The 26932-nt window shown below is 42.6% G+C and overlaps 1 protein-coding gene across 1 annotated transcript in view; it reads right to left on the minus strand.

Moving 5' to 3' along the window:
- FOXO1 (forkhead box O1) overlaps positions 1–26708 on the minus strand; it is a 97793-nt gene extending 71085 nt beyond the window's left edge. The window contains exon 1 of the mRNA XM_042906003.1: positions 25649–26708. Within this exon, the coding sequence (XP_042761937.1) occupies positions 25649–26299 (651 nt within the window). The 5' untranslated portion in view covers positions 26300–26708. The remainder of the gene's footprint in view (positions 1–25648) is intronic.
- Positions 26709–26932: the final 224 nt, after the last annotated feature.

The raw sequence follows: 26932 nt of genomic DNA on the forward strand, positions 1-26932 counted from the left end.
TTTTAATTTTTTTTAACATTTTATTTATTTTTGAGACAGAGAGAGACAGAGCATGAACGGGGGAGGGGCAGAGAGAGAGGGAGACACAGAATCCGAAGCAGGCTCCAGGCTCTGAGCCATCAGCCCAGAGCCCGACGCGGGGCTCGAACTCACGGACCGCGAGATCGTGACCTGAGCTGAAGTCGGCCGCTTAACCGACTGAGCCACCCAGGCGCCCCATGTGTACTGCAGTTTAAAAAAATAAAAGAAAAAAAACACTAAGAAAGTGAAAAGACAATCCACAGAATGGGAGAAATTATTTGCAGATCATATACATGATACGGGATTTGTATCCAGGTTAAATAAAAAACCTTAAATCTCAAGAACAAAAACATAAATAGGGGCGCCTGGGCGGCTCAGTCGGTTGAGCATCTGACTTCGGCTCAGGTCATGATCTCGCGGTCCGTGAGTTCGAGCCCCGCGTCTGTGCTGACAGCTCAGAGCCTGGAGCCTGTTTCAGATTCTGTGTCTCCCTCTCTCTCTGCCCCTCCCCAGCTCATGCTCTGTGTCTCACTCGGTCAAAAATAAATAAACCTTAAAAAACTAAAAAAAATAAAATAAAATAAACATAAATAACAATTTATTTAAGATTTTATTTTTAAGTAATCTCCACACCTAACATAGGGCTTGAACCCACAACCCTGAGATGGAGTCACACACTCCACTGACTGAGCCACCCAGGGCCCCAAATAACACAACTTTAAAATGGGTAAAGGAGGGGTGCCCGGATGACTCAGTTGGTAGAGCACGCGACTCTTGATCTAGAGATTACGAGTTCAAGCCCATGTTGAGGTTGAGCACAGAGCCTACGTTAAAAAAAAAAAAAAAAAAAAAAAATGGGTAAAGGATCTGAATAGACATTTCTCCAAACAAGATATACAAATGGGCAATAAGCACATGAAAAGATGCTTAACATTCACCATCAGAAAAATGGAAAACAAAACCACAATGAGATACCACTTCATATCCACTAGGATGGCTAGAAACACAGTAACAAGTATCGAGGATATAGAGGAATTAGAATCCTCATACCCTCTTTGTAGGAATGTAAAATGGTACAGCCATTTTGGAAAAGTTTTGCGGTGCCTTGAGGTACTTGGGTGGCTCAGTTGGTCAAGCGTCTGGCTCCTGACTTCAGCTCAGGTCATGATCCCAGGGGTTATGGGATGGAACCCGCATCAGGCTCCACCCTGAGTGTGGAGCCTGCTTAAGATTCTCGCTTTCCCTCTGCCCCTCTCCCCAGCTCATGCATGCTCTCGCTCTCTCAAAAAAAAAAAAAAAAAAAAAAAAAGTTTGGCAGTGACTCAAAAGATTAAAAAAGGATTACCAAATGACCCTGCAATCTGACTCCTAGGTATATATCCAAGCCAAGAGAAATGAAAATATGTGTCCACACACAAAAAAAAACTGTACATGACCACAGAACATTATTCATAGTCATCAAAAATTGCAAACAACCCAAAGGTCCATCAACTGATAAATAAAAAGCAGCATATCCCTACAACAGAATCCTATCTGGCCGTAAAAAGGAATAAGGTACTAGCACGTGCTACAACATGGATGAACCTTGAAAATGTTATGTCAAGTGAAAGCCAGTCACAAAAGGTTGCATATTATATGATTCTATTTATATGAAATGTCCAGAATAACAAAGTCCATAAAGACACAAAGCAGATAGTTAGTGGCTTAGGGCTGGAAGGTAGGAGGCAAGTAACTGGCAATGGTTATAGTTTGTTTTTTTTTTTTTTTGGGGGGGGGGGGGGCGGGTGATGAAAATGTTCTAAAATTAATTATAGTGATGGTTACACAATTCTGTGGATATAATAAAAATCATTGAATTGTACTCTTTAAATGGGTTAACTGTACGCTATGTGGATTATAACTCAATAAAGCTATTATGAAAAAATATGAATGTGGATGTCCATCCATTCCATACCTAAAAGAAAATCAAGTCAGAGTAACTCTCGAGCGGAAAAGGAAAGAATTCACAAGGCTCCTTACAATCAGGTAACAATCGCCCGGGTATATATACATCAGTGGAAATGCCTACTGTATGTGTTATGCCAAGCACCTAGGGTCATAAAAATAAAGTTGCAAAAGTACTGTACCAAGTAAAACACTCACTGTATTAAGATTGGAGACTTAATTAGGAAAAGTTTCCTTTACAATCTAGGATTTGACAATAGCTCTTCAACATCAAACTATTTGCCCACATGAGAGATAGGTATGGGACAGGATAACAAGGCTGGATGTACCAGCTATATGATTTGACAGCAAAATGTAGAAAAGCTCCACTTTTCTAATAAAACTACCCAGGACAAAGTCCCCTGAGAGTTTTCCCAATGACATCACAAAGCCTTGGTCCATGTTGGGAGTAATCTGCAGGAGAAGACTCCACAATTTAACTAGTTCGTGTTTATACAACCACATATGTGCACATATAATTGTATTGTCACATAGGTAATAACAAATCTCACTTAGACATTAATAAATGAGCAGTCTGACATTCAATAAACTGAACATAAACCTAAGAAGCTGCAAAGAAAATGTACATTCTAGTATTACTAAGAAAAGTGGCTTTGGTCTTAATTTCTAGCATAGAAGAAACCTCTACAAATTCATAGTGAATTTAGCACCGTTCACTAAAATCTAAGCCTCTAAACCTAACTCACAACATTCATGAACCATAACCAATTAAGTATATAAATCATCTGCCCTATGGTTCACCTGGTGTTGTTCTATCTGCCTGCAATGAAGTGTTAGACATCAGAAATGCTTACAAGAGCCTTCAATCAAGAAACCATAAAGCCTAATGCCATGTTAACTAACAACAACAACAACAAAAAGTTTAGGAAAAGAGAGGTTCGCATTTCACTGTTTCCACAATTCCTCCTAGGAAGAAAGAAGGAGTAAATTAAAGATGATAAAACTTTTCTGTAGGCTACCAAGTATCTGCAGCTCTGGAGAACCATTACACTATAAGCTCCTTCTAATATTTACAAAAAATTCAATTAAGTTTCTAATAAAAGGCGCTTTAATACAAAAGGACAACATTTAAAGACTTAATTTATAGTTTAATTCTGCAACCCATGGGAACAAGGAAAAGGTATTTTTATACACCACCGAGGCCATTTAAAAAGAAAAAAGAAATCACCACAATCCAGTTTTCTACTCAGCTTCATAATCTGCTCATCAAACACTACTGACATTTCTGTAATCAGGTTTATTATAATCCTTGAACAAATACCCTGTTAAAACTATCATGAAAATATTTTTATGACAATCTGACAGAGTATTTGTAAACCAAGGACAATTTAGAAGATGTAATGTCTGGATAACCGCTTTAACTCTATTTCTCTCACTGCCCTCCACAATTGGGCAGGGCCGGGCGCCTCCTCCAGGAAGGGCCTCTGGCCATCAGCCACACCCTCTGATGAGGACGATGGCTGCCAATCTTTCACCCTCCACTGGGGGTTTACCTTACCCACTCTCAGGGGTGTGAGTGGTCCTGGCCACCGGGATGTCCCAACTACTGCCCCCTCCCAAGGACCCAGTATATGCATCTCAGGACCAAAGTAGCACCATGTCTGTGCAAAATGTCAGTTAAACATCAGAGGGGTGGAGGCACCTGGCTATTCAGCTGGAAGACTCTTATTAACCTCGGGGTGTGAGTTTGAGCCCCACGTTGGGTATAGAGATTTCTCAAATAAAACAAAAACAAAAACAAAAACATCAGGTGGGTCAGTTAAACCCATTTACAACTGCCACAAGCTATACAATCTTGGGCAAGTTCTTCTAACTGTCTGGGTCTCCTGGTGATAGTACTCACTTGGAACGGTTGCCATGAGAACAAAAGAACATCTCTACAACAATCCTAGCACTGTATCTGGCACCAAGTAGAAGCTGAATAAACAACACATCTCTTAAACAATCAGAAACAACGGCATTTCTTGAGTCCAGACAATGTACCAGGCACTATTCTTCAAGCACTTCAAATGAATTAACTAGTTCTCCCAACAACCCTCTATCATTATTATCCCAGCTTATAGATGAGGAAACTGAGGCATACAGATTGAGAACTTCACAAGTGGAGAAAGACTGGATTCAAAAATCAGACAGACAGCAGCTTGCCTTGTAGCTGTGGTCATATGCAATGGCGGCTGATGCCAGTATAAACGCTTACAACAGGTCCACGTGGGGATTTTACCCTTGACTTGAGTCTTCCCATCTGTCAAATTTTACCCCAACTCAAAAAATGTCAATCTCCTTCCTGTTTTCGGCCTTCCATGAACTGTTCTATGCTGAAGTAATGATAATAGCAACCGTTTATAAAACTTCCTCCATGCCAAATACTGCACTGAACAGTCCGTATTTTAAGGAATTCTCACAACTTCTAAGAGAATCGCTAGTCGCATTTTTCAGATGAGAAAACTACAACACAGTGAGGTGGGTTGCTCAAGTGACAAAGCTGTTAAGTACAAAAGGCAGGATTTGACCCAGGCAGTGTGACCGGCAAAACCCAAGCTCTTGGCCCCTCAGGTATACTGACTTCTCAGCAACTATTAACTCTATGAGAATAACTTAAATCTGTGGTTTAGATAACCAATACTACAGAATTTCAGAAATATTTTGTTTCTCTATCAATCAATTACAGGCAAGTCTAAAATTCTGAAGCACTTTAGACTCATTTCCAAGTTACAATACACGTTTTTACCACCAGTCCACCTACTTCATTAATAGCGGTATGTCTGCCTACTTTAACTGTATTTTTTGCTTTTTAATTCTTGGAACTTGTTTTTCTACCAGCACAGTTCGGTGGCAGAAAGGACTGGGATTCTCTCTTCCTTTCTAAATTTAAGAAATCGTATGGATTAGGTTAGGTTAATACAATAACAACAGTGAACCTGGTAATTTAAGGACCTAATAATTTAAATGGTTGCTCTAGAAAACCATGTGAAGCCAGATGAGAACCTCTGATGATGACATCATCATCATCATATAACTTACAGAGGAATATTAAAGTAATATGAGGAAGTCATCACATGAAAGAATAAAAATAGTTTTCATATCCTCACCAAGAAAAATGTAATGTGGGGCGCCTGGATAGCTCTGTTAGTTAAGAGTCCAACTCTTGATTTAAGCTCAGGTCATGATCTCACAATTCATGGGTTCGAGTCCCACATCGGGCTCTTTGCCGGCACTGTGGAGCCCACTTGGGATTCCTTCCTGCCCCCCCGACCCTCCCCCACTCATGCTGTCTCTGTCTCTGTCAAAATAAACTTTAAAAAAATTTTTTAAAAACTAAACAAACATTAAAATAAAAAGAAAATGTAATGTGTTATTTTCCAAATGTCTGTTTTCATGCCCCCTTATGTGTGAGGAACTATACTCAGGTGTTTCCCAGGACCAGGAAAGAGAAGGGAAGAATTCTGCCCCAAAGAGCTCTCGCAGTCAGATGATACACAGGAAGCAAGAGACAAATACAGAAATTCCATGAGAAAGCACACCTGTTATGAGGAATCCAAGGAAAGAGAGAGATCCCATTCAACTGGAGGAAATCAAAAAAAGCTTCATAAAGGAGGTGGCAAAAGAGGTCACGTGGGAGGAGGAAGGAAGCACAGTGTGAGCAATGAATGCCCATTCCGTGAAGGCGTGAGGACTGGGCCTGGGATGAGCGCTTTGCTAATATACATCTGGGGGACCTAAGATCTCAGAGGACAGCAAGTGTCCTGAGAAAACTCTTGCCCTCTTAGAGACAATGATGAGAAAAATTGAGGCAAACTCTATATTCACGCCAGTCTAAGTTTTGCAGTCACTTAGTAATCAACAAATAAGGGGATTTTAGTCCAAGAGAAATATATAAGGTAATTTTGCACAGAGCAGGGTTTCTCAGCCTCAGCAGTACTGGCATTTGAGGCCAGATCATTCTGCTGGGGGCTGTCCTTAGCACTGCTGAATGTTCAGCAGCAACCCTGGCCTTTCTCCTCTGTAGGCCAGTAGTGACCCCCTCCCACCCCATTCTGACAACCAAAAGTGTTTCCCCAATTGCCAAATGTGCCCGGGGCAGGGGGGCAAAATCCTCCCCAGTTGAGAACCACTGGCCTAGACTTTTGTATAAGAATGTAGAAATACTTACAATTTTTTTCCTTTCTGCCTTCTACCTGAAAAATCTCTGCAAATAAAATGGATGGAGGACACGGGAGACAGCACCCTCTGTCTTATGCAGCAACCCCAATCTCTTGGCCCTCACAGCCATCCCAGGAAGTATTCTTCTCATTTTAGAGATGAAGAAACCTATACCTAGGTATTAACTTGTCCAAAGTTCTAAGTTCAACAAGATTGAATAAATCTGGTGACAAGACTCAAGGTTCTAAACATTACTTATTGACCCAAAGGAGCCCTTTAACTTAAACACATATCACTTTAATAAAAAAAATATTAATCATCTTCTACATAATCTCATGCTAAATTGGCACAAATCCTGTCCACCTATTATGAACTATTTGTTCAGGAAAATCTAAAATGCCACCACTTCATACAAGGAACATACAAAAGCAGTTCAAAGAAAGAATCGCTGTAGGCTGACATGATTTCTCAAGGGCTATATAGGAACGAACACTCTTTGAAAGCAGGATCCAAAAACAAGTAAGTAGCACCTGACTCTGAAGCCCGGACTATCACTGCCTCTGAACCACGCTACTCTCTCCATGCATCTTGCAAAACAAAACCCAAAGACTTTCTCTAAACAAGGGAAATCCCAGGAGTTATACAGGCCAACTGATGATCTAGCAAGAAGGGCAGGTTTGGCATTCTGCAACTCCTACAATGCCAGGAGGATGGTCTGGAGCAAGCACAAGGCCTTCCTTGGCCTTAGTTTCCTACCCATGCAATGGAGATACGGCCAAATGGTAAGGAAGACTAACCAGCACTTAGCAAAGTTTGGATGACAGCTTAATTAAGAACTTTACCTCATCCTTGCCCCTTAAATGAGGACACAATAATCTTTCTGAAGCTTAAGCTCACACCAAGAGCAGTCTTTTTTTTTTTTTTGTCCAAATGGGTATTTGTTCTATTTGTCAACCAAAGAGCATCAGCAAACCAAGTCTATCTCCCTGTGAAAGGAAGTACTTTTCTTCCTAAGCAGTGTGTGGAGGGAGTTACAGAGCCCATAGTACGAGAGACTAGATGGAGTCCACTCATCCACATACTGAGAACACGGGGCAACTCCTTTTGGCCATACCGTAAGCCATGTCTAGGTCACTTGGTCAGCCCCTCCCGACCACTCATTAATCATCACTACAAATGCACTCCCTCCTCTCCTCAGAGGTACAGAAAATCCACTAGCCCAAAGGTTTTCTATATCAACGTACTTTGTCATCTTTAAGAATCTAGTTAACTAGTTGGATGGGCCGACAGAATTTGTCTTGGGACTGCCAGTATGTGCATTAACCGTTTAGATTCTGTTAATTAACTTATCATTTATCCATTAATTTTATTCTGCCTTTGTATTTCCAACTTTAAATTGAAGTCCTAGTTTTTTCCTCCAAGATTCCAAAGGTAATCATGCTCTCTGATGTAGTACAGTGAAGTGGTTAAGAACCTGAGATCTGCAATGATAACCCACTGACCTCTTGGTTCCACCACTTACTATGTGACATTGGGCAAATTAACTTTGTGCCTCAGCTTCCTAATCTAAGGACTGGGGATAGAGGAGCACCTGGTTGGCTCAACCCAAGGAGCATGCAACTCGATCATGGCTACGAGTTCGAGCCCATGCTAGGTATAGTGATTGCCTCAATGAATAAATAAAAACTTTAAAAAATAATAATTAAAAAATGGAGATAGCAACAATACCTACCTGGTATGTTTATGTAATTAAGTAATAAACATAAAGTCTAATTCCAGTCCTCTTCTCCTCCCTATAATAGTGTAACTAATCAGGGGCGCCTGGGTAGCTCAGTCGGGTAAGTGTCCGACTTTGGCTCAGGTCATGATCTTGCAGTGCGTGGGTTTGAGCCCCACATCGGGCTCTGTGCTGATAGCTCAAGAGTCTGGAGCCTGCTTCAGATTCTGTATCCCTCTCTCTCTGCCCCTCCCCTGCTCGTACTCTCTCTCTCAAACATAAACAAACATTTAAAAAATTAAAAAAAAAACAAACAGTATAACTAATCAACACTTGCTTTAATCCAATATTCTCTCTCAAATAGGAATGGAAAACCACAAAGTTCATTTTCATTTCAAAAACTTTAAATGCTTCTAATGTGTTTGTTGCTTAAAATGTGAAAAGTCTGGGGCGCCTGGGTGGCTTGGTCGGTTAAGCGTCCGACTTCGGCTCAGGTCATGATCTCATGGTCCGTGAGTTCGAGCCCCGCATCGGGCTCTGTGCTGACAGCTCAGAGCCTGGAGCCTGTTTCAGATTCTGTGTCTCCCTCTCTCTGCCCCTCCCCTGTTCATGCTCTGTCTCTCTCTGTCTCAAAAATAAATAAACGTTAAAAAAAAAAAAAGAAAAATTAAAAAAAATATATATCTGAGAAAATGTGAAAAGTCAGTCAAAAATAAAGAAAAAATAGGGGCGCCTGGGTGGCTCAGTTGGTTGAGCATCTGGCTTCCGCTCAGGTCACGACCTCATAGTTTGTGAGTTTGAGCCCCGCGTTGGACTCTGTGCTGACAGCTCGGAGCCAGGAGCCTGTTTCAGATTCTGTGTCTCCCTCTCTCTCTGCTCCTCCCCCACTCGTGCTCTGTCTGTCTCTCTCTCTCTCTCTCTCAAAAATAAATATTTAAAAAATTTTTTAAAAATAAAATTAAAAATAAATTACTTATATTTATACAATCCAAATACGACCCACCATTAACATCTGGATATATTTCCTTCCAGATATTTCACATGATCTGAAACTGAAAGATATATCATACAGTCAGATCAGTTTACATACAATTTTATATTCTGCTTTCCCATGTTGCTGGGTATTTTCCCATGCTATCAGAAGCTCTTCCAAAACACAAAACAAGTCTTTCAGAATGTCCCTATCAAGCCTGTTACAGCATTATTAGGAAAGATAGGTATTTTGGCTCTCTCTTTGGTTCTGATCTGTGCTTTTTATCTCAAAATATTCTACATAATCCAAGCCCATAAATAAAAATATGAAAGCCCCAGATGCTTAGCTACTTTGAATTTTAAGGCCAAGAATTTTGGCTAATGCTAAAATGTGTGATACCGCATAATTATATAGCTCCTGCTCTGAACACCTCCATTTGGTATCACCAACCCCACTTTACAGATCAAGAAGTTAATAGAGCAGTGATGTGACTTATCTAAATATGAATTATCTGGTTACCAATCTAAAAACAGAATCCAGGGATCCTAATATTTACTGCAAAATCACAAACCTGGGAGAGGCTCACGAAGGCAATATAAAAAGCCAATGTTAGAGGGAATTCTGATGAGAATCAGTTCTCAAACATGCTGGTGATCTAAGAACATCTTCCCAGGGGTGTTAGAAAATATATCTAACCGAAGATCTCCAAGCAAGTTTTGTAGACACTAGCACTGGCTGGCCAATTATCACTGTCCAAAATTACAGGTGGGAAAACCGAGGCAGAAGGAAACTGAAACACACATCCCCAACATTTTGCGATCAAGACAGGACTAGTCTTCCTTTCCCATCTCAGCTCAGCCCAAAGGAAGCCAGGTAAGTAGGCCAAGTTTCCATGTAGACTGACAAGGAGAGCAGGGATTTTACTGCTCTGAACAGGAAGAAAAATGGTAGGAGGTATTGGGGAGATGATGACGAAGGGAGAGAGGGCAATGAGAAAACAGAAATAGGATGAGTACCCAATCCAATGAGGTTGATGTAAGATGTGCGTGGGTCCCAAAGCATGTACCAGGTCACACATGCAGGGTTGGCTCAGACACTTCCCAAGCGGTGTACAGGAGCTGGAGAACCCAGCTCCATAAGCCTGGACTGACAGAGTCAAATCTCTGTAACCAACAGATAAAATGTCTATGGAATTATTCACCCAGAACACAGGGATGGCATCCCTGATCATCCTCATCAAGGCACAAAAACCATGCAATCCGGAGATTTTTAACTCCTTTTACTAACGTAGAGACTATGGTAATGTAGAGACATGTCAGAATGTGAAGTCAGCCAACACCACCCATCACCAAGTCAATAATTTCCACGTTTAACACAGATGGAGCGGAAAGACTACAAAATCTGCTAAGCCTGATTATGCCTACAGAGTTCGAGATTCGCCACTGAACAGCATGAAGATACACTTTTAGTTCAGTGAAAACAAGTGATGACAACATGCACCTAGAGGGGCGCCTGGCTGGCTTAGTCAAAAGAGCATGCAAGTCTTGATCTGGAGGTGAGGAGTTTAGGCCCCACACTGGGTTACAGAGATTACTTGAAAATAAAAGGCACCTAGAATTAACACTGATATGGCTATAATTACTCATCTTATCCCTTGGTACGGTTCTCTCTTCTCTTCCCAAAAGTCAAATATAGGTTAACTATACATCACATAATGGGATGGATCTGATGGTGCAGATTCAGTGGAAATTTACGTCTATACATCCAGACTATCTTATGCAGGGAGAAGCTGTTTCCTTCCCCCCTTGTCTATTTACCAGCACAAACTAAGGTTAGTAAAAATATCTTTTAAGACAAACACATACTCACAGGTTTTTTTAGCTTAAAGACGAAAATACACAAAGTTGTTTCCATTTAGCTTACTCCCCTCAGTTACTCTCTTCTCTATGGGTGTTGCTTAATGTGGAACTTGCTCCCGTAAAGCACAATACTACCATCCTCCAGACACTGCTTAGAATCAGCACAGGCCCCTATGGCCCTACGCTCTTTCACAGCTCTTCTGTGTCAAAGGGTGACACAGCATCCAGAAACTAGGACAGGTTTTCTCAGGCCACCTTTCAAGAAGCACAGTGTCCCTGGACAAGGGCACGACCGACCCGACCCCACTGTGTACTCCACTGGTCACTCCCCACCCATAACAGAAAAACCAGGTTTGGTTTGGGGCGCCTGGGTGGCTCAGTCGGTTAAGCATCCAACTTAGGCTCAGGTCATGATCTGGAGGTTCCTGAGTTCCAGCCCACGTCGGGCTCTGTGCTGACAGCTCAGAGCCTGGAGCCTGCTTCAGAGTCTGTGTCTCCCTCTCTCTCTGCCCCTCCCCGCTTGTGCTCTGTCTCTCAAAAATGAATAAATGTTAAAAAAAAAAGAAAAAAAATTGTTAAAAAAAAAAAAGAAAAACCAGGTTTGGGATTCTGTGTTTTGTCAACACATAGAAATCTAAGTCCTCTGAAAGGTTGATTAAAGAGTTAAAACCGGTTAGCCGGGAAAAGAATACTGGTTAGCTGTAGAAACTGGCTTCGCATACCTGAAGAGGAAACAAACTGAGCCAATTCCAGGTGACTCCCAAAACCAGAACCAGAAGCAAGCCAGGGGGCAGCAGAAGGGGGAATTACAGGCGAACACACAGGGTCAATATAGAAATAAACTTTACAGCAATGTGGGAAGCAACAGATTCTCAAGTATCTCACAATGGCCAAGCAGAGGCTTCCATATCAGGTGGTAGTTTTAAATTTTGAGATTATGCTTAAAAATAGAGTTAAATAAGTAAATGATACTCCATGATTCATCATGCCTTCTGGTACACAAAGTTTAATAAACTTGAAGGCCCAAACCCAAACTCAACAACAAGGAAATAAATGGGAATACAAGCAGTTTAAGGTAACTTCTACACAATGTGAGACATTAAATCTACTTGTAAATCCCTGTGAATGGGATTGTATCTATTAATAATTTAGAGACCATTGCCAATGGCAGTAGTTAATACAATAGGGTTGTGGTGATAAAGTAAAACTGCACCGGTAACCAGCAATAACCTCTGAAGAAACTTTTCACCTGATTTACATTAATCGGTTGGAGAAATTTATTCAAATTGAATAAACCAGGGGGCTGAAAATGAGAAAGAAACCAAAGAAGAAATGACAAAGTATGGAGGGGGAGCAGGGGATGATCAAAAAGACACTTTTAATATAAGTCATTTAGATCTGTACCCTCAGAAGCTCAGCAGACTATGTGGCATTCTTCACTTAGGGAATAACTGAGAACAGATCAGAGAGACTCCCTCCAAGCCACGTTTTTAACTCATCTACCCCAGCTATCAGCGTCAGATGAGAAATGAGAAAATTAATGAACAAAAAATAAACCTATTAAAATGAGGGGGGTGGTCATTAATAGATGGTGATTTTCTGTTTAAAGCAGTTAAGGCAAAAGCTAACTTTTGTCACTCTCAAAAGGTAAACACTGCAAAACTCTGGCTTCCACATTTCTCTCCACCTCATCAAACTTTTAAGACATTTGAATCTGATGACAATTCACTGGGGATCATTTCTGATGGTGGTTCTGACTCCTGGTGATTCAGTACACAATCACACATTTGTAAACTTAGTAAGAGCAAAACATTCCCTGACTCAGGAGAAGTTCATGTATGTTCTTTTTTGCAGCTTTCTGTGCTGTCAATGGCATACTTAGGACATAAAAGCATCACAAAAAGTCACATTTTCTTTCTACCATGTGTACTTAAATGCAAGAGTTCAAAGACCCTAACATGTCAAACTATTCAAAAATTAGACCCAGATCACAGAAAACAAAACTAAGTATCATTATAGTATTTTCTTAATATTCTGCACTAGCTAAATTATTTTGTAGGTTCAGGCTCCTACAGAAGCATGCCAGTGTTGAACCACACCCAACAGAGATAATTAATACCCTCTTTGTGTGTTCCAATTTTATTTTATTTTTTTCCTGTCTTCCTCTACCTCTGGTTGAAAGAGCCAAAATGTGTACTCCCTACACTATCACAGGAAACAAAGCAAGGGAATTCTATCCAAATTGAAGGATGTCAAATTCCCAGGCATGGCCAGGCAGGATGTCAAAGGTCATGCCCCATATTTGGCCAAAGAAAAATACTATTAATATATTTATAGCCAGAAAGAGTAACTATAAATCCAAAAGCTATGACCTGATGAAAGTCGGAAAAGGCATTAAATTCAAAAGTTTTTATGCCCACACAGGAAGGCTGTCCTGATGACATTTCAGTCCATCTGCAAAACTGGTGTGGTCTAACAAGTCGACGCTCTTATGACTCTTACCTGTGGGCCCCGTGCGGGTCTGCAGCAAAGTGGCCGCCAACTTGTTTCAGGCCAGAGTAACGCAACAGCAGCCCCAGGGAGCAGGGAGACCTCACCAGGAGAGATGAGATTTTGTGCAAAAGGCAAGTCCCGGACTGAAAAGTTTGCTTAATAAAATTCAATGTCATTTTGTTTTAAGTGAGTCCCTGAAACAGTCTAGGCAAGCCTCCTCAGAAACATGCTTAACAGGGCATGTGACTAAAGGGAGGGCTCGCCATTTCAAATCCCAGGGGTATATTCACAGTTAAGGATCACAAAGAATTTAGACAGGAAAGGAATCCCTCTGATGCATTACTTTAGAATCTGAGATGTTTAGTTTTCATTTTATGCTTGGACTTCTTTACTTCTTCCTCCCAGTCCTCTTTAAAAGTTATTTGAAACACAAATGGGGGTGGAAAGTGTGAATGAGGCTTAATTGGAAGCCCTGAGCTGTCAATCCCAGTAGAATGATCTCAGCTCTTGACTTCCGTGATTGAATGTGTTTTCCTTTTTCTCTTCTTGCCTTTTATATAAACACAGGCGGAAGTCATGGTTAGTCTAAGAACCATGGCCATCAACAGTCTGTCTTTGATTAAAAGGTCTACATAATTTCATCACAAAAGAAATTAAGCAGGGCCTTTCTATGAATACGTTCAGCACTTGATATAACCCAAAATCATTTACGCTGTTCGACAGGATCACATGATGTAAGTCATTATTTTAATTTTTTTTTTCTTAGAAATAGAATTTATAAGGCATGCAATGGAATGGTAATGAATTCTGAAATTGACTTTCAAACATGCAACCTCCCATAGTTTGTGGAGCAGAAATGATCAGCATAAATGTGAGCTACGCATGTATCAATATAATATTCTCTACATTTTATTCTGTCTCTCCCCCATATTCTCCATCTTTAGCTCAAAATAAAGCAAAAATAAAGCAATCACACTAAGGAATGAAATGGTACAAACTTTAATATCCAAACTACTTATTAAATGAAACTCAACTGAGTTATTGAGACTCGATAACCTGGAAAGATGACTCAAGAGTATTTACTTCTGGGGGCACCTGGTCTTAGTTTTCACTCAGGTCATGATCTCACGGGTTCATGGGTTTGAGCCCCGCATCGGCCTCCTCGCACTGACAGTGCAGAGTCTGCTTGGGATTCTCTCTCTCCCCCTCTCTCTCTGCCCCTCATGCACACGCTCTCCTTCAGAATAAATAAACTTAAAAAAAATTTTTTTACAAAGAATATTTACTTCTGAGTTAGACACCACACTGAGAAACTCAGGCTATAAACTCTGAAAAGATGGATACAGACAGCGTGGGGACTAGCCTTGAAATACAGGGAACCATCTAGACACCAAAGTGTGGGCACGGTAATTCTTAAAGCTGTGACAACCATGCTTCTAAATTTCTATTTCAGTAACCCCAAATCTTGGTGTTTTGTTTGGTTTTTAGTATGTTCCATGTAACTAGCAAAGATATCAAAATGGCATTTCTAGAAATATAAAGCACCTTACAGAAAACATCCCGGGAATACAGGGATATATTACAGTGCTACTACAAAGCAGAGTGATCACAGCTGGCGAAGTATCCATTATAGAGGCAAAAAAGATGATGCAAATCACATCAAAACACACCTCATTACAGGAATTTTTAACCCTAAAAAATTTCCTTAGCATTAATTTTTTAATTGTCCTAAGTACTTCAGAAGAGAACAAAAAAAGCAATAAAAACCATTTGGTGAGCTCTTCTAAAATGTAAACCCATCAAATACTGTGTTTAAGATCAGTGTTAACAACAGCAACAAAAAAATAATCTGAAAGCCCGTGTCTTAATACAAATACAAAATAAATATAAATCTAGACCCTATATAATTAATTCTATTTCATGAATTCTAAGAGGTTCAAGAAACCAGTTGGGGCACACAGGTAACAGAAGAAAGTATAGGAATCTTTCACATTCAATGTATGCAAATGTAATAATGGGACACTAAAAATAGAAAGTTAAATTCTAAAAGGTTGAAGGAGAGACCAATTCAAGTTGCACAAGTTACATAAAATTCTCTCAGCAGGATGGCCCACAGGAAGCTTTCACATTCATTGCATGTAAATTTCATGACGGCATGCATATCTACCCATCCAGAGAGAAAAGGTTTACATTCAAGTTTAGAGAAATGCAACCAGCTTGGTACCCAGTACACAAACAACCTTAGTGATATTTACAAGTTCGGCAAGTTCCTCTCAGCCTCTCCCCCTCCCCCCTTCAGAGCTGGCCCTGCAGGGTGAGAGAAAGGGAAAGAGGTCTCCAGATGCAGACAGGTGATATAACGCTTGCCTTAAAGTAGGAGGGTTCTCCTACATTCAGTCACAGTATGGTGGGCTGAAACTGACGCTGAACCCTCACTGGTGGGACAAATTGATGATTCTCCAAATTACATATCACAAACTCAAGAAACTACGTCATCTCTGATACAAAATTAGGATGACTGAAGGTACTATCTTGATGCATTTATCCTGATGCAACCTACACTTAAGGTTATATGAGAACAACAGGAAAAAAATTCCTCTTATGTCAAAATAGTACAATAAAATCCACATTTGACTGTCACCACCTCAAGAATCTGCCAAAATAAGAGCCTCTAGCTAAACCATATGCAAACCATTTCCTTTGACCTTGCTTCCAAGCAAACGAACTATCTGAAGTATTTGATATTTACTTGTATAGACCATTCCCAAATATTTATGTGGTTATTTTGTTTTCAAGCTTTGAAGGACATGTAATATTTACAAGCCTAGGAATTATGTAATTCATTATAATTTCACTCTCCAAATTACATTTGAAATCCAAATACATTTCTTTTCAAATACGGAATGTAGAGTAAGCCCTTTTCTTTTCCCAGTTACCCTCACCACCACTGAAAAGATAAGACCCTCCCATTCTGTATGCAGGGATTTCTCACCTAGACAAGATGGGTCTTCCCTCAAGACACCTGCATGGCAAGCTCCTGGGGTATGGAACTGGTAGAGGAAAAGCACTAATTTTCTAAGTTAAAAAAGGAAAGCTGGGGGCACCTGACTGAGTCAGTCAATATAGTATGTCACTCGTGATCTAGGGTTTGGGAGTCCAAGCCCCACGGTGGGCACAGAGTCTACTAAAAGCAAAAGGAAAACTACTATGGGGGCTGGGGAGGAACTGAGGAGGCAAAGTTAAATGCCTCTGGGCCTCAAATAACTATTTGAGAGATACCGAAAAGATCTTTATCTTCCCACATAATCCAAGCTGGTTCTCATCTTCCTCCTTCCTCCATTAGACCTTCTCTCTTGGCTAGAACCCAAACAAGACTCAGAGGGTTAATCATGCTCTTCGAGACTTTCCTACTGCAGTTATAAAATAAATGCAGCCACGGAGGTCCCCTCCCCTCCCTTCCCGATGTCAGGTTTGCTTAGCTCCTTTCAAACTGTTAGCTCAGCAAACCAGTAACAGGAGGCCTCTCACCAGCCACGCGAAAGCAGTTCTAGAACAACTTCAGGATCAGGGTTGTAAAGAGAAAAACATTTTTTTCCAACTCTGCTGCATATCGAATCTCTAATATAAGACATTCACAAAACCATGACCCATTTTCCAGATCTGCGAGGAATGGCGATTGAGAAAAATCTATTTATCCAAGAAATGTGTTTAATCACACAAAAAGAAAACGGGCCACACTCTCTTCCCACCCTCTTTCACATAACAGCACTGCTTTACTCAGGGGAGTTAAGCAGCAGCTCCACACCCTTCAAGGTCACAGGATTTAGCATGAGGGTCACTTCTGTAACTTAAGACCAATATCATCTAGGGCGAAAAGTTAAGGCAGAGTAAGATTTTGTTAGGTCTCAAGGATCCACATTAGAGATGTTGGAACCAGGTCACACTCAAAAAGGTGGCAGTCTTGAGACTTCGTGTCTTTGCCCAGCAGCAGTGTGTAAGAGGAGCGTGGGTTGTCGGTGGTAACAGCACATCCCAGGTCACAGGTGCTGCGGTGCAGACCAATGCAGCACAGGCTTTAGAGGTGTCTCTTCTAAGACAGATGTGCCACCCACCAGCCCTAAGAACTGAAGAACCCACGTGACGTAGTGTCCACAGGGGACAGGCTACCTTAGAAAAAATGACCGGTCCTCCCACAGATCTACAAATTGACTCTGCCTCTCCTCCCAGGAGAGAAGCCTAGGAATAAGCCTACACTTCTCCCCTTCAAAATCAGAACTAAGATAAGACATAAGTTATCGGATGAAGATGTTTTACATATCTCTCAAAGATGAGTGGCAATTCTGAACCTCACTGGATCCACAAACATTAACAGTGGGAAAAAATCAGACTGGCCAATTACATACTGTTTCCTAGTGTTTCTGATCACTAGCAATCACACAAGCATGATATCCTGGTGTGCTGTGAAAGCTACTTTGTCCATGTGTCAGGTAACTTACAAATTTAATAATTCCTCCAAGTGAGCTCTTTCTTCATCTGTTTTTGTTTCCCTGTCCCCAAAGTAAGACACCTTCTAAACGATACTGTCTGCTACCACAAATATGTACATACTAGCAAAATAGCTTTCTACATTTCTCCAACACTTGTTATTTCTAACATGGCCAATAAGCTTAAAGATCTGTATCTGTGCCTTTTTGCTATGCCACAGTACAGTTTCTATTACATAAATCTTTTGGTTCTCCATGAGCTAGCCAGGCTCACTCACAAGTATTTGGAATGCATTCAGTTATATATCGGCCTGACATCAGTTTTGGGTTTAGCCTATCCAGATTTAACTTCCTCTGGATCCACTGAACAATCTCATTATAACATTCATTCCTATACAAGGTTAGTGAGTAAAGACAAACTACAATGAGAAAGCTATCGAGGATTTCTAGGATTTAGCTAATGCAATATTAGAACTGACATTTAAATCTGAAAGCATCTTTTTAAGCCAATATAAATTTTCTTCATGATTGCCCTAAGTATATTTTGAGATTGCTGACTCCAACTTTAGAATTTCTCTTTTTTCAGGGAAACCTAATGCACTTTTGGTGCAAATGTAAACTGGTGCAGCCATTATGGAAAATGGTATAAAGGTTCTTCAAAATATTTCAAATAATGATCTAAAAAAAAAAGGAATTTCTGTTTTTTCAAAAACACAAGAATTATGCTCAACAATGACCCTTCTTTATTTAAATCACTCTGCTCCCAGGACAGGACAGTATGAAGGTTAGGTTTTGTTGTTTATTTGTCTTTTTAAGTAAACTCTACCCCCAAGGTGAGGCTCAAATTCACCTGAATTCACCACCCAGAGATCAGAGATCAAGAGTTGCATGCTCCATCCACGGCCCATCCTGGCGCCCCTGAAGGTTAGTTTTAAGGAACAGACCAAGCAAAAAGCTAAATATTTTGGAAATACCTACTCTTCATGTTAAGTCAATTATGTAATATGTGCCATGTTCCATTATCAAATTCTGCATGTAAATTTTAAACCCAATGCAGTACACTGGCTTAACTTGCATTCCATGGGTTTCTATATTCACAGGAACATTTCTACAAAATTGAATTTTTAAAACTGAAAATGTGACCCTATTTTCATAACTTCTTATATTATAAAAACATATAATTTCATAGAAAAATTTGTTCTCATACATATAAAGTTCAATTTCCATCTGACGATATTCTACCCTATACTTTTTAAACTTCCTGTGTGTCATATAGCCATTACTCAGAGAAACTGATGCTTCCCTTATTTTCACGCCTTTATAAATGCCAGTTCATCATTTTGAAAATCAATTTAAAGAATTATCTGATATATAGAAAAGTGGATATGCCAATGGATAGTTACTTGATAAAACCAAGTATAATAAAATGATAGTAAGTAGAAACTAGATGGCAGGTATACAGATGTTCAATGTAGAATTCTTTCAACTTTGCTGAACATTTGAAAATTTTATAATGAAATCTTGGGAGACTAACATCCCATTTGCAAGGTCCACCTCAATAGCCAACACTGAACTCCATTTTTCTCAAAGACACTTAACCCTCCCGACTGTGGACTAACTACACTGATTTATGTGCCATACCTAACCTGCCTACAGGATCACATTCGAATCATTTTTCTATCGTTCAGATGCATCTAATACGACATCTTGTATACAATAATTATTCAACAAATAGAAAAAAATAATAAAAATACCGTGACCATCTGTGGAAAATAATAATTGTTCTTTAGTAATACTAATAAAAACATTATCACATTTTGAACACACAGAAAGCTGAAATATAAAAGACCCATGGTTCAAGAAAAAATTTCTTCCCAACCACATATTTACTATATAACGGACATGATATAACATGCAGACATTAAAGTCAAATTACAATATACAGCAACATGAATTAAGAAATCACCAGACATTCACTAAGAGAAGGCAAAAATGCCTTCAGGCAGGAACCAAGACTGGAAGTTGGTGGAAAGGACATGAGCTTTGCAGACTAAGCAAAATTTTCAGAACTTGCAGTAGAGGCACAAGATGATCCAAGTGCTGGGGACAGGATGGTCTGGACCTGAAATAAGAGGCCTAACCTAGGGGAATGAGTGGAGGTCGTGAAAAGAATGTCTCAAGAGACTGAGACAGAAGAGCTGACAGACTTGGGGACACCAAAAAGCATGAGAAGAATATGCTGAAAAGGGCATCCAAGTCTGAAAACTAGGAAAAGGTTAACCAGACTATTAACCGAATCAGGGAACTCAAGATGGGAACCTTATCTGAGAGTAAGAGGAAATATGGCGTGCTTGGGTTTAGACATGTTCAATTTGAGGTGAAAGTGGGACACTTATGGCCTTTAAAGTAACTGGAGACACAGGACAATAGATGGAGTCAGTTACCTAGGAAAGAGCCAGAGAAAAAGTCCACAACTAGTCCTGAGGTTATCTTTAGGATTGAGCACAGAAGAAAAAAATGAATGAACCAACTGGAGGAGAAAGCAGTATGAAAGCGGGGGAGGGATGAAGACAGTCCAATGTAACCCAGTCTCCAATAAAGGGATTTCTACAGAGGGGGTGGTCAACGGAAAACTGAGGAAATGGAAGGCTTAGACACTCCCCTGCCAGCCTTGGTGAACTCTGACCGTAAAGACTACAAGCTCAAGCAATCATGAGAAACCAAAAATCGGGGGTATAGAAGCTCATCACACAGTCCCATCTCGTTTTGTTTTTTTTTTTTTGTAATAAATATGGCCTGAAATAAAGGACACATATTGAATGTATGTCCTTATTTAATATTAATAATGCATCAAGGTGAAAATTCACCAAATAATAAACTGGAAAGGGATTGCAGATTTAGCTTTCTAATCTTATTTGGCACAATATCAAAAATAGTTTGCTTTTTTTTTTTTTAACAGCTTATGTCAAAGCTACATGAGGATGAATGAAAAAGAGGAAAAAAAAAAAAAAAAAGGGAAAGCAGCCCCAAAGCTTTCCAAGTGGCAAGAATAATTCAAACCAAGCCTCAATATTTGCAGTGCTTAACCCACAAATTTATAAACCATAGGTAGACAGAGTGGAGTGGGATGCCAATAGGAGGGTGGATGTTAAAAACTGAACCATATGAAATCACTAATGTACAAAAATCCATTTTCTTGTTTCATATGTTCCTTAGAAGACCACAAATAACAAGCAGTAATTTTCTGCAAAGAATTTATGTGCCACTGAGTTCTGTTAGTCTTAATCAAGAATTAGCAAAAAGGGACAATTCTTCCAGGCTTCGGTACACTTATATACAGCATATCCACTGGGACACAAACCGTCACCCCCTCAGACACCAAAAGAAACACTTTCTCAAGTTCATCCAATCCTGTTTGACAACTGAGGAGCAGCCCATACCAACTTCAGAATTTTGTACACACCAAGAAAAGGTGGTTATCTAACCCAAGGAAGGTCCCAGGGGATGGGGCAAAGGCAAGTCTCTGCAAGCTGTTACTAAGAAGGCCGAGGCAAATGCTGAACTGCGGAGACGCAGGGCTAAATCCACTTTGCTCACTCAATGCTCCAAGGCTCAGTACAACTACAAACTGCTCTAATCACCATGGGGTTTATCCTGCCTCTCCAAGAGGATTCCAGGAAGCCCCAAAGTTACGGCACACGCAGGGAAAAAAAAAAAAAAAAAAAAAACCCAGCCGATTAAATTCCCATGATGCCAAGGTACTGGGTAGTTTCCAAGGGCAGAGTGTTCTAGAAAAATGCAAATAATTCAGGCTCTCCAAAGAAATTCCAGGCAAATACAGACAGCTGCTGTCTTAGAAAAATCATACAGAATTGTAGTTTAGGAGGCTGGATGAAAAGGCACAAGGACAGAGAGAACATGTCCAGCCTGTCAGGGATTCTAACTCACCACTGAGTATTCTTTCCCTCCTCCCCAGTTTATATGTCCCCTTAAAAGATTCCCTGTGCAGTGCATGGTATCCTAGCCACATTTGTGTCCACTGCCAATGTGACAGACTCTCAATAATGGGGGGGGGGGGGGGGGGGTTGTCTCAATGAACTTTAACCTTCTTTAAAATTTACATGAGTTAAAAATGCCTTCTTTCCAGTATTCAAATGTTTGCCACCCCAAGAAAATAAAAGCTGAAAAAAGTCAAAAATAGAAGTCACCACTCTCTTCCAAGGATCTGCCACAAATCCACAGGTAAAATAAAAATAAAATTCTTATAATTATCAATTAAGGTATTCACACTTGACATCAATTTTGGAATTTCTGAAAAAAAAAAACAAAAACAAACATGCCAGCCATAAGACCTGTTACGTCAGTCCCACATACCTTTTTCAGCCTTTAGTAAATATGATATCACACTTGGCTGCATAATTCCCTTACTCATTTTTAATTCTCTTACCACATGCTCCCTTCCCCAAATACAGATATTGACATTTTCACCCCACTGTAAAAAAAAGGTTTTCTTTTAAGGTAATTTCAGTAACAATCTAGAAGCTGGCCTCACCTTTAAAGAGGTCATTCTCTAAATCAAATGTGACTGCAGCAAGAAAGCATCTATCATCCCTGTGCTAGGGACTTTGTGGCTATTTAAATAACTCACCTGCAGATTACAAACCCTAATTACAAAATACGAGTTTTTAAACACAAAAAGTAGTACTGTCAGTTCATAAGCCAAATTAAAGAAATGTCATTGCAAAATAAGGAACATCTGAGATATCTCACTTGTCAAAGCATTCTTTTAACCGAAGTGCTCCAAATAGTGTCAAAACAAAAAACAAGAGTCAACTTAAAACTGCCATTAAAAAAAAAAGAGGGGGGGGGGGGGTGGACAGAACCAGAGCTCACAATACTAGTTCCCAAGCTCTAGAAAGCTTTCTATGTGGGAGGGGAAGAAGAAGAAAAAAAAAAAAAAAAAGGTCATGGAAATGAAGTTTCACTATTTATAAATAGTGTACATGGTTTAAAAGATCCTGGGTTTTCCAAAAGTCTTAGCTTCCACTTTGAGTGTAACCTTATGATAATTATAGCCGATATTAAAACAACTGTAAAGCACATGTAAGGTACCATCTCTATAAATACAAAATGCGTATCTCACAAATATAACCAGTGTCTAAGGAACTACAAGTTTATGAACTCTTTAACACCTTCTCAACTATTCCGTCCATGAAAACCACTTTCAAATCCTCAGGCAGGCCCCAGAAAGTAAAGCACAAGCAACTATATTTAATTAAAGGGTCAATCTAATTCCCACCAGTAAATCACAGGAAATATTTAGTTCCAAAGCAGCCTCTCCTAAGTTTTAAAATAGTTAGGTTTTGGTTGATTCGCATTTTAGGACTCGATTTTTAAAGCTAAAAGTCATAGTAAAATTTCTCCCTTTTACGAACCTTTAAATCAAGGGAGTCTTTCAAATCTGAAAAACTTGGTTTTAACAAGTAACTCATTTTTATGAAAACTCGAACCAAAAGACTAGTTATGACTTAGAATACTTAAGGCTGTTTCTTTTCTTCTTAAAATATCCCTTTACTCAAAGTGAAAATGCACTTGCTGTAATCTGACTTCCACCAACGGACTCTCATTACACCTGAAACATTTACTCACTTGAGAACGGCAGCCCGCTCCTCCCAAAGCCCCACTTGGTTGCCACTGGGAGCAGTCACTGGGCCTCCAATTGTGAACAGATACCAACGATTCTAATTGCTCTTCTAGCTCTGAAAAGTGTATTTTTAAAAATAAAATTATAATTGCATTTTGGCAAAAAAAAATCAGAACAAAAACCTAATAAAAATGGTTGGGGGTTTGCTTTGGACTTAGAATCTTTGTTTTGTTTTTAACTTGAAAGTTTGGGTTGTATTCCTAGTTTAAGAAGAATAATCTGATTTAAGGCCATATGAGAGGCAAAACTAAAAATAATCCCAAACATCGCCCTTCTCCATCTTTGAAGAAAGGCACTCCAGCAAGCTGAAGTAGATTGTATCCATTTCCAAGGACCTAAAAGAATGGTGTAAGTACACACCGTACTTTGAAAAACTTGTGTTTTGTTTTTTTTTTAAATGGCAAACGCTTTATAAATAAATAGCTCAAGTAGGGTTGATAGATGAGCAAGTCAGGTCTTAAATTCAAATGTTAAGTAAAATTGGATTTGGCAGACAATCTTGATTTTGTGACTTAAAAGAATACATATCAAGCTTAAAAGCAAGCACTGTACCTTTCTGAAACACTTGGTAAAATAACATGTTAACGCCTAGTAATGACATTATTAAGTGGTACGTTTACTCTAAAACACACTTTGGAAAAAATAATATCCTGGCTCCTTCTCCAGGAACCTCAATACGTTAGGAGTATCTTAACCTTTTTGACACACATTAACCACAGGCATGACAGTGTATGTAAAACAACCGTGGAGTAACCAATTGCGCAGCAAAGATCAATCTTTATTAGGCTGTACAGTCAGGATTAGGGGTGAGGAAGAAGTTCCGAGGAGTGAGGAAGTTCTCCACTAAACTTTCACATCGATCCCTCCACCTGGGACAGCGAGAAACTGTCAGCTTCAGAAGGCCAAAGGAGAATGCACCCCCGGGAGGCCTCCCCACAGCCTCTCCTCCTGAGAGCCCCGGGGTCTTCTCAGTCTCCTAGTAGGGAAGTACCTGCCCCCATCCTGCGTCTCTCCGGGTCTCCCTCTCTGAAAGACAAAAAGGACCAGAGGCCCCTCATCTACGGTCCTCTCTTGTGGCAGGACGGCCCTACAAACTGCTTTGATGCGCACCTCCACTCCGACTCCCCGAAAACACTTGTCACAAAGCCCCCTGCCTGCCTCTGGGATCTGTACCTCCACGCTCGGTAACAATGAGGCGGCAAAGTGAGAAAGAAGGTACACACATCCCCAGCTCTGGTCACCCAAGGCAGCCTCCCCGTGCCTATGTAAAAGCCTCAGACCATGGGCGAGGCCAAGTTTGGGGACACTTCCCTGCGTAGAGAAGTACTGGCCTCGCAGCCCCGCGGCCGGGCCGGGAACCGCGCACCGCCGCAGCGCGCTGGCCCTTTAAAGACGCTCTCTTCCTACGCCTGCGGCCCCTCCCTCGCCGTCGCAGCTCCCGCTCCCGCCTCCGCCCCCGCCGAGGGTCACACTTGAACTTTAGCTCGCCCGGCGCGGCCCGGCGCCCGCGCTCCGCAGGCGGTGGCCGTCCCTTCGCACGTGTCGGATGCACTACCTCGGGCTCGTCGCGCCCGACCCCCTGCACTCGAGGCCACTTCGGGTAAAATCAAAACAAAGCAAAATGCACACCGGCCTCCAAAAACTGCGCTGCCAAGGGCCGACTCGCGACCTGTCCCTTCCACCTACAGATCGGTCCCCCGGCGGCGGGGCCCCCGATGAGCCTCCCGGCGCCCTCCTCCGCCCAGTGCGGCGGAAACGGCTCTTCGGCGCAGCCCAAGGCTGGGGGAACGCGCGTCGCGGCGACGGAGAGGAGCCGCCCTCACCCCCTAAAGGTCCTGGAGTAAAAGAAGCGGTGACAAGAGTCCTCGCCGGCCGTGGGGGAGCAGCTCCCAGTAAACCCCTTCCTCCTTCCACTGGCGGTGAACTTTTCGGCTCGCTCTTATGTCCACTTCTTGCCGTTACTTTTTTTCACTCCCTAATTCCCAAATGAGCCCCTTTTCCCCGTCCCGCTCCAACTCTCACTTGAGCGCGCGCACACACACTTATTCCTGTCCCCCGACAGGTCCTGGGCAAGCCCACCACTCACATCTGCCGCTTCTCGAGCTTTCCCTGCACGCGCTGCCCGCGTGCCCTGCACTTTCAGCCCAAGCAAACTTCCACAGCCGCCCTCTCATCTGCCTCACCACGACCTCAGGTGGAGGCAGAGTCCCCGCGCCCCCTCCCAGTCCGGCTGTGCGTCCCGAGGCCACTCACCTTCCAGCCCGCGGAGCTGTTGCTGTCACCCTTATCCTTGAAATAGGGCACGCTCTTGACCATCCACTCGTAGATCTGCGACAGCGTGAGCCGCTTCTCGGCTGAGCTCTCGATGGCCTTGGTGATGAGGTCGGCATAGGACAGGTTGCCCCACGCGTTGCGGCGGGACGAGCTGCTCTTTCTCGGCTGCCCTGCAAGGGGGCCGGCGGCGGCTGGGGGCACCGGCGGGTGCTGAGACAGCGGCCCGGGCGGCGGGGGCTGCGGCGGCGCCGGGTGCAAGCAGCCCGCCTCCGGGCCCTGGAAGTCCCCGCACAGCCCCCCGGTGGCGGCAGCTGCGGCCGCCGCCGCCGCCACCGCTGCCGCCGCCGCTGCGGCCGCCGCCACGGACCCGGGCGCCTGCTGGAAGTCCCCGCTCTCCTCCAGCAGGCTCAGGTTGCTCATGAAGTCGGCGTTGACAGCGGCCGCCGAGGCCGAGGGCAGGCCCGCGGCGGCGTCGGGGTTCGCTGCCGCGCCGCCCGACGGCGCCGGGCTGGAGGTGGCCGAGTTGGACTGGCTAAACTCCGGCCTGGGCAGCGGCCAGGTGCACGAGCGCGGCCGGGGCAGCGGCTCGAAGTCCGGGTCGATCTCCACCACCTGGGGCGCTTCGGCCATGGTGACCCCCACCCCTCCCCCAACCGCGGGAGAGCCAAAGGGTCGAGAGCAGCACAGGGAGCCAAGGGGGAGAGGGCGCGAAGAGCCGGTCCGAGATTTGGGGGGCGAGGTCGGCGCCTCGAGCCGACGAAAACCGGGAGGAAGGCGCGGCGGAGTAGTAGCGCGAGCCCAGAACTTAACTTCGCGGGTCCATCAACATCTAGGCTCTTCCAGATTCGCTGCACCGGCAGGACTGCAGGCCAGAGTCGCCGGGTCGGGCAGCAGTCGGCGCCGAACTCCTGCTGACAGGGCCTGCGGACCGAAGGAGGACGGACGCCGCGGGCCGCTCGCTCTCCCGGCGGCGCGACCGCGGCGCTGCTGCCTGTTGAATGTGGCGGCGGCGGCTGCTGCTGCAGCGACTACGCTGCCGCCCGACTTACGGGATCTGCCGCCGCCCCCCGCCCGCGGCGGCGCGCGCGCCGGCCCGCCCCTGACTGACAGCGCACGCGACCAATGAGCGCGCGGCGCCGCCGCCCAGGCAGCCAGTGGTCGCCCGCCTGGGCGGGGGCCGCTTTTCCACCCGGGAGGCGGCAGTGGTTTGGTGGGGGGTAGTGGGATGTTTTTCTCTTTCACACACTCTCTCTCTTTCTCTCT

This window comes from Panthera leo, chromosome A1 (genome assembly GCF_018350215.1).
Source record: "Panthera leo isolate Ple1 chromosome A1, P.leo_Ple1_pat1.1, whole genome shotgun sequence".
Classification (NCBI taxonomy): domain Eukaryota; kingdom Metazoa; phylum Chordata; class Mammalia; order Carnivora; family Felidae; genus Panthera; species Panthera leo.